Genomic DNA, 9,420 nt, shown 5'->3' with positions numbered 1-9,420 from the left:
CTTTTGTGGATGTGATGCTAATATGTGCACATTTATGTATCCGGAATTAAGAAAATTGAGATTGCAAAAGCATTGATATAGTAAAATAATCCTGTCCTTTATTACACAACTTTTTTGTTGTCCAAGTAAAAAAAGTACACTTACATTAGTCTTTTTTCACACACTAATTTTGTACTTAATATACCAAAAAAATTTATAAGTACCTCCTAAAATAAACTAAAGGTCTGAGCCTACTCAACTGTGCTATTTTGAGACACTAGAAGAAGAAATACAGACTAATATATATATTCAATACCACACTCATGTTTCACTAGCATCGAAAACAATACATTGAAAAATGTTGCGCCTATAGACAATTTATTTTAGCATTTTTGATAAACACGACAGAGCTCCGATCCACTAGTTGGCGAAACTGAGCTGCCATACACGCAGACGGAAGTTAACACTAGCACTTCCTCTTCCGGCTGAATTTCAACATGCTGATGAAGTAGATTACAGAGATACGCCTGTTCATTTTCAAGTATTTCTTTTTTGTATACACTCTTGGGTTTAGGTAAACAAGTTAAGGATTAACGTTAAAAATACATATCTACGGCGCAGAGGTAGGTAAAAGAAACCATGGTTCTCTTGGAAGAATAATTGATTGTGCTAAATTAACTCTCGTGTGAGATTGTTCTCTGTTTTCGCCATTTTTATTCGTGCCGCGTGTCCCAATAAACACACATTTGTATTTAAATAGACGTTTTACTGCGATCGTTTGTCCACTTGCATTGAAAGTAACGTTAACGTGGTCTATTGAATCACACGCGAGCTGCCTACCTAGACAGCCAGCGTTGTCAGCATGTTTCTGCAGTTACCCAAAATGCCGTAGCGTTTGTTTTCTCTACCAGGTTCAAGATGCCCGGGCTCAGCTGTAGATTTTACCAGCACAGGTTTCCGGAGGTAGAAGATGTGGTTATGGTGAACGTCAGGTCGATCGCGGAGATGGGCGCCTATGTGAGTCTATTAGAGTACAACAACATTGAGGGTATGATCCTGCTCAGCGAGCTCTCGAGAAGACGAATCCGATCCATCAACAAACTCATCCGGATCGGCCGCAATGAATGCGTGGTGGTCATTCGTGTTGATAAGGAGAAAGGTGTGGATCGCTGTGTGACAGAATAAATGGGACATGCAAAATATGTGTTTTAACCTGTAATGCCATTGCTTCTCTAGGTTACATTGATTTATCCAAAAGAAGAGTATCGCCAGAAGAGGCCATTAAATGCGAGGACAAGTTCACAAAATCTAAAACCGTAAGTATGCCTGACGTGCAGTGTTATTTTTGAAGCCCCGAACTCGAGAGCATGGTTTCAAAATGTTGCCTGTGTTTTAGGTTTACAGCATTTTGAGGCACGTCGCTGAAGTGCTGGAGTACACTAAAGATGAACAGCTGGAGAGTCTGTACCAGCGTGCAGCGTGGGTGTTTGATGAGAAATACAAGAGACCTGGATACGGAGCTTATGATGTCTTTAAGCAGGCTGTCTCGTAAGAATATCAGTCTTTCACCATATATTGTTATCAGACAATCTATCCCACATTACTTTCACGACATTAAAATGGGCTTTTCTGTGTTGCAAAGGGACCAATCCATTTTGGACGGCCTGGATTTGACAGAGGAGGAAAAGCTTGTTCTGATCGATAACATCAACAGGCGCCTCACTCCACAAGCTGTCAAAATAAGAGCAGGTGACACTTACTCAATAAGATGGCATCAAAATTTTATCTATTGGCTCTGACTGTTATTTTGTTGTGTGTTTTCATGAACAGATATTGAGGTGGCTTGCTATGGTTATGAAGGCATTGATGCAGTCAAAGAGGCTTTGCGGGCTGGACTAGGTTGTTCAACAGAGGCTATGCCAATCAAGGTAAGAACTACATTTCTATTGATCGCAACCTGTGCCCAAACTTGGAGAACAAATGAAAATGTTATATTTTAACCTTTTTCTATTATTATAACTATTATAGAATGTTAATGTGGTTTAACATTGCAATCTTTCAATTGTAACACACATTACAGGGATAGTAATCCTAAAATGAAAACTCATTTTCATTATTCATTTACTCACCCACCTGTTATTTCAAACCTTTAGGATTTCTGCAGAACACAAAAGAAGATATTTTGAAAAATGTTGTAAACCAAGAAACATCCCCATTCACTTGCATTGGTTTTGTGTCCTTATAATTAAAGCCAATGGGTGCCACCATTACCAACATTCTTCAATACGTCGTCTTTTGTGTCCTGCAGAAACAAAAGTAATACAGGTTTGGAATGACAAGAGGGTGAATAAATGACATCATTTTCATTTTGTGTGAACTATCACTTCAAGTTCATTAAATGCATTATTTGGGTTGCAGATCAACTTGATTGCCCCTCCTCGCTATGTTATGACCACAACCACACTAGAGCGCACAGAGGGTCTTTCCATCCTCAATCAGGCCATGGCTGCTATTAAAGAAAAGATCGAGGAGAAAAGAGGTGTCTTCAACATTCAGATGGAGGTGAGAAGTGATTTCCCATTTTTAAGCCTGCCTTTTTTTACTGAGACTTTGCTTACCTATAGTTCAAAGACTATTTCAATGGTTGTTTTGACTTACACCCTAACTTAAATATTCTAAACTCTGTAGGCTAAAGTGGTAACGGACACAGATGAGACCGAACTGGCTCGGCAATTGGAGCGTTTGGAGAGAGAGAATGCAGAAGTGGATGGAGATGATGATGCAGAAGAGATGGAGGCCAAAGCCGATGACTAACTGATAAAATGAACCAGCACTGCCATAATCATTCAGGGGACTTGCATTGAATTGTTCATCATACCATTGACTGAAGACCGGAAGAGCATCGATGGACTTCATGCTTCTGAGACCTGAAATAGGGGCCAGATAATGACAACATTTTATGTTCTGTTGTGGAAGAGGAGGAAGGCAGTGGAAATGGATGACATTCATTACACAATCTTGGGATTACATTGCCAAGTTTTGGATAGTTCTATAAAAAGTAGAAATTTTGTTTTGAGTGTATTATTAATGCTTATACTATTTCACAATTGTGGTAAAGTGACCTTACTGTCACCCAGCCTCTTCAGGAAGGATGTTCAGTTTTTGGTCCGTAGCCTCAAACTTATGACAAACCAGTTCACTTCTCTTATTCAGAGCTTTATGGTGTGGATGCAAAACCAATAAAAAAATCAGCTATCTTTTCAAAAACGTGTAATGTCCTGTATGCTATTGTGATCCAAAAATCTGTTCAGGGATAATGTCTAGCCATTTAAATGCACAGAAACTAACTATTATTTATTGCAATTCAACATGGGTTTACTGTCCTTATGCTTATTAGACATGTAGATATGCACTTTACATGTATGTATTTTTTTATTTCAGTTTTTTTTGCTTTACTGGCATGACTACAACACAATACTAATGAAAAAGATACAAAATTAAGTTCCTTAATCAATTCTTAACAACGTTTAAGCAAAAATCTCCCATTGCAAAGATAAAAGTTTCCTACCAAATGTAATCACACTATATCCTAAATTCCCAAAATAAATCTTATAGGAATACTAGATGCATCATCTTACAGAAAGATGGCGCTATTGGATCAGTGATCGGGCACATCTTATTTAAAGCTTCATTTCCCTGTAGAATAAAAACAATCACCCATGTATCTTTATCAATATAACGGTGAAAAATAATAAAATGTTTTAACACTTTTGTAACCGCACAAATGGGCCTATCCTAAAGTCTCTCAAACAAACATGACTTTTGAGGTAGTGACAAAGTATCCTCTTCAAGTTGGCAAACGGAGAAATACCAACTCATAATATATTTCATTAAGTTTTGCAATGCGGCAGATGTGTCTAGTGGCTTCTCATCACATTTCATGCTATTTTATTGTGTTGAAATCAGTCTATTGAAAGGTTCCTATTTATATACAAACACATTAAATCCTTAATTGTCAATTAAATAATGATTTTTGTCCACTTATAGTTTTTATCAAGGCTTATGGGGGTTACCACTATTAGACTTTTTTTGAGGGGTTAAGTCTCGCAATATACAATTTATACAAAATACACACTATATTTGATCATACGATGCATAACTATATACAAAAATAGGCTTGCATAAAAGAACTGGCTTCTTTTACTGTATTTTGGATCAAATAATTTTTTAGCTGAAGTTATCTTCACCAGACCGACGCAAATCAAGCAGTCATGTCAACAATCTCATGCGCCTGGTGGTCTTTATACGTGGGGCGGTGCGTTTACAATCTGAAGAGACATGACAATTTAACATAAATGATTGTAAATAAGAAATTCACAAAATTGACCATAACCATTGCATGAATTTAATGACATTTGTCATTATCATTTTTACTCAAATAAAAATATCTGAGGGACCCCAAGTCTATTTTTTACTTATTATGGGGGGTCCCGGATTCCCCCTTCAATTTGAGAACTGAATGCATGCATTTACAAACCTTATGTTACTAGAAAACTGTCGAGCCTAACAAGTACCGGGCCTTGTTAGGATGTGTAGCTTTCAGGTTAATTGGTAACTTATATTTGGGGATGTGATCTTCAGCTTTCCTATGAAAGGGATGAAGGTTCTGATGTCTTGCTAGCTCACAGAAACCCCATCACCACCATTAGGCCCTATTGCATACCTGGACAAAAAGCACCATTCAGACTCCTTACTGCAAACTCTGAAAAATTATATTGACCAAGAGCACAGTGATGGTTTCTTCCCTCTGCGCCTTCAGTTTTACATTCACTGTGCTGCGCACACCAGCCAATGATGACCACCAACTTCTGTAAACAGAAATATACCAGTAAATTATTAGGGAAGCCAATCTTGCGGCTAATCAGCATTAAGCAATTTATCTCAATATCATGACAGATATTTGTCTTTTAAGCTCACACGTGAAGCTTTTTTGTTTTTCAAACACCAAGTCATAATGAATCAACATTGTAAGAATATGTAGCAGTGTTTTGGACAGGATTAAAAATATCCTATTTTATGGCTCGTCCATATTTGTTATACCTGCTTTGTGCTAAACTAAATAAATACATGAACTAACAGCTTTATTTTAAGGCTGAACCTTATGCAGGAAGATTGAAATTTTTGTTTTCAAATGAAGCATGCTTGAAATAAACTAGGGATATTGTTCAGAACTCTTAATTTTGAAACCCTACAAGCGTCGCACCTGTTCATTTAATTGTAAGAAATCAATCTCTGGTTGTAAAACCGAGTTAGCTCCCCATCACTGAACATTCAGTCAGGTTAACATGATTAACTGCTAATGAGGGGTTATTTCTGTCACTGCTGCGTCAAAGGCTGCGTAAAGTGAGAGAGAGAGCACCTATTATTAAGAGCCATTTGCTTATCGTCTTGGAAAAAATAATCCCTTCGTTATCACCTTGGATATTAATTAGCATCACAGTTTTCTTGCCTTAAATACATTAAAAACTTATTTATAACATAAGGAAAGGCTCACTCAAAGAAAAAAAAATTTCTCCGACTATAAATTTTGAACTCATCTTTTAAGATCATTTTTAAAATACTGCACAACATTTTATGTCTATGTTTGCATTGCATCAATCAACCAAGTGAGGGAACCAAAGTATCAGTAACCACGGGTAGAGCTTAACCCATCTGCACAACTAGTATTTCCACACTTTCACAAAACAATGTACGCAAAGTTTCAGCGCAGGATGAGCACAACATTTTGAGCCAGGGACAGCATTTTTGGTTGAGATGAGCTTCTGGTTTAAGGCATTAAATGGCAATGTATACCGACAATGCTGTGGAGTAAAGGCATGTTGTAGCTAAGATGTCTCCACAGGTTAATAAGCAGAAGATGAGGCTGTTGATGGAGTCGGGTCTGTGCTGCAGTATAGACACGCTCAGGCCTACAGATGACTCACGTGTCCCCCCGACCTGCCCCGCTTCCCAAGCCAATGTGTTACTGCACTAATGCTGTCGGCTGAAGATTCTACACAGCTGTACCACCATCAACAAGTCTGCATATAGATGGTTTCATCTTCACAACATACACAAACGGTATGGGGTCAGTTGTAGCCTGGGGGTTAGAGCTTGTGATCAGAAGGTTGCTGGTTCAAATCTCAGTACCAGCAGGTCATGACTGAAGTGCCCTTGAGCAAGACACCTTACCCCTCATTGCTCTGCAGTAATGTGCCACTGTATAAAAACTACTTGAAAGTCGTTTTGGATAAAAGCGTCTGCCAAATGAATAAATGTAAATGCATGCGCACTTTTGTGACCCCAACTTTCAGAACACCTGTAGATGATTTCTGACCAAGAAGAACTGAGAGGCTAAACTTGTCTCTCCAATATTCTCAATTTAGACTCTGATACCAATGTCCCATACGGTTTGTTTAAATGCGACTGAACTACAGGACCCATTCAACATATTGTTTATTTAAAAACACGAACATACAACAAAATGTAACAAATTGTTTATTTAATGCATTGCTTGTATAATAAAATAAAAATAAAAAAGTAATATTAAAGAGTAAATATTCCTTGATCTTTAAGGTCCTATTTCGGTTGATGTAGTGTCCAACAGCAAATTTACGTACATTTGTACAAAGTACAGTTGTAGCAAAAAGTAAGCGGGGACTTTATGTAGTGACGTAAATCCCTTTTTTCCCAGCCAATATCTTGTTATTCATTCACCTTCGGCTTTACAACTCGGCAGACTGCTTACATTCACACACGGTAACAATACTGCATGAAATGTCATTTACATGATCTCGTAATATAAACTCTTTTACATAAATAAAAGAAGTGGGCGTGTCTAGCGACTCGACAAAGTTGAGATTTGCTCAACTTTATGCAAATGATGAGTGACTTTCGGGAGCGACTACCAATAGGAGTACAGCAGCGGAGCTCATGTCATCCATCGTCTGTCTGTTACTGCAGGGTTTGTTTATAAATGTTTCTAGTACAACGCCTATTAACAACCTCGTAGCAAGAGACAAATGACACACTGCGACACACTGCGACACACTGCGACACACTGCGACACACAGCGACACACAGCGACACACTGCGACACACTGCGACACACTGCGACACACTGCGACACACAGCGACACACAGCGACACACAGCGACACACAGCGACACACAGCGACACACTGCGACACACAGCGACACACAGCGACACACAGCGACACACTGCGACACACAGCGACACACAGCGACACACTGCGACACACTGCGACACACTGCGACACACAGCGACACACTGCGACACACAGCGACACACAGCGACACACAGCGACACACAGCGACACACAGCGACACACTGCGACACACTGCGACACACTGCGACACACTGCGACACACTGCGACACACTGCGACACACTGCGACACACTGCGACACACTGCGACACACTGCGACACACTGCGACACACAGCGACACACAGCGACACACTGCGACACACTGCGACACACTGCGACACACTGCGACACACAGCGACACACTGCGACACACTGCGACACACTGCGACACACAGCGACACACTGCGACACACTGCGACACACAGCGACACACAGCGACACACTGCGACACACTGCGACACACTGCGACACACTGCGACACACAGCGACACACTGCGACACACTGCGACACACTGCGACACACAGCGACACACTGCGACACACTGCGACACACTGCGACACACTGCGACACACTGCGACACACTGCGACACACTGCGACACACTGCGACACACTGCGACACACAGCGACACACTGCGACACACTGCGACACACTGCGACACACTGCGACACACAGCGACACACTGCGACACACAGCGACACACTGCGACACACTGCGACACACTGCGACACACAGCGACACACTGCGACACACTGCGACACACTGCGACACACAGCGACACACAGCGACACACTGCGACACACTGCGACACACTGCGACACACAGCGACACACTGCGACACACAGCGACACACTGCGACACACAGCGACACACTGCGACACACTGCGACACACTGCGACACACAGCGACACACAGCGACACACTGCGACACACAGCGACACACTGCGACACACTGCGACACACTGCGACACACTGCGACACACTGCGACACACAGCGACACACTGCGACACACTGCGACACACTGCGACACACTGCGACACACTGCGACACACTGCGACACACTGCGACACACAGCGACACACAGCGACACACTGCGACACACAGCGACACACTGCGACACACTGCGACACACAGCGACACACAGCGACACACTGCGACACACAGCGACACACTGCGACACACTGCGACACACTGCGACACACAGCGACACACTGCGACACACTGCGACACACTGCGACACACAGCGACACACTGCGACACACTGCGACACACTGCGACACACTGCGACACACTGCGACACACTGCGACACACAGCGACACACTGCGACACACAGCGACACACTGCGACACACTGCGACACACTGCGACACACAGCGACACACAGCGACACACTGCGACACACAGCGACACACTGCGACACACTGCGACACACTGCGACACACTGCGACACACAGCGACACACAGCGACACACTGCGACACACAGCGACACACTGCGACACACTGCGACACACTGCGACACACTGCGACACACTGCGACACACTGCGACACACAGCGACACACAGCGACACACAGCGACACAGTTCAGATAAAGTTCATTATGAAGAGAAACTGTCATGTCCGTTAGCAGTAAAGGTCTGTTTCCAGGACCTCTAGCTGCTGATGCCTGGAGTGTTTCACCTGAGTTTATGAGCGTTAAATAGTTTCTATAAATGTGTCAATAAATCCTTAGAAATCAGTTGGAGCGTTCGTGAGGAATTTGCTGCACATTTGCTTGTCTTGTCTATGGAAAATGTGTCACTCTTGTTTTGCACCTAAGTGATCACAATTTAATTCCTTCACCATTTGGCTTCAGCAGACCAACTAAACTCTCTCTACATGATCTAAATCTCTTCACAGCATTCCCCTAAAAACAATCAGTATTTCTCTGGTGTTATATTTGATTTTTGATATTGTAGCTTTGACAAACCGCTTCATATCCGTTAATCATATCAGATCTTTGCGTGGTTCTCAAGCAATAAACGGCACGGGCTCTGGCAAAACTTGTCAAACCGGCTCCCACAAGCCACCGCTTGCGCACCTGTGTTGACGTTGCTTCATTTCTCTGATATGTGGCAATAGATATGTGGCAATAATCAGAGGAGATCCTGAACGCAGATATGTTCTTTCTTGGCTGTTGAGCCATTCAGTGCTTCCGGCCATGCACCTGCACCCCTTCGTCACTCCTGCAGCAG

General features: G+C 42.2%; 1 protein-coding gene across 1 annotated transcript; it reads left to right on the top strand.

Annotated features, from left to right (window-relative positions):
• Positions 1 to 385: 385 nt before the first annotated feature.
• On the top strand, positions 386 to 3,462 carry eif2s1a (eukaryotic translation initiation factor 2, subunit 1 alpha a). Its single transcript, XM_079457812.1, has 8 exons — positions 386 to 602; positions 891 to 1,138; positions 1,216 to 1,295; positions 1,376 to 1,527; positions 1,622 to 1,728; positions 1,810 to 1,907; positions 2,398 to 2,541; positions 2,668 to 3,462. The coding sequence occupies exons 2-8, from the start codon at positions 898 to 900 to the stop codon at positions 2,791 to 2,793; spliced, it is 948 nt and encodes a 315-aa protein (XP_079313938.1). The 5' UTR covers positions 386 to 602; positions 891 to 897; the 3' UTR covers positions 2,794 to 3,462.
• Positions 3,463 to 9,420: the final 5,958 nt, after the last annotated feature.

Source organism: Barbatula barbatula (genome assembly GCF_947034865.1).
Source record: "Barbatula barbatula genome assembly, chromosome: 6".
NCBI lineage: Eukaryota > Metazoa > Chordata > Actinopteri > Cypriniformes > Nemacheilidae > Barbatula > Barbatula barbatula.
The sequence above is the reverse complement of the archived record's forward strand: the minus strand, read 5'-3'. Positions and strand labels throughout refer to the sequence as shown.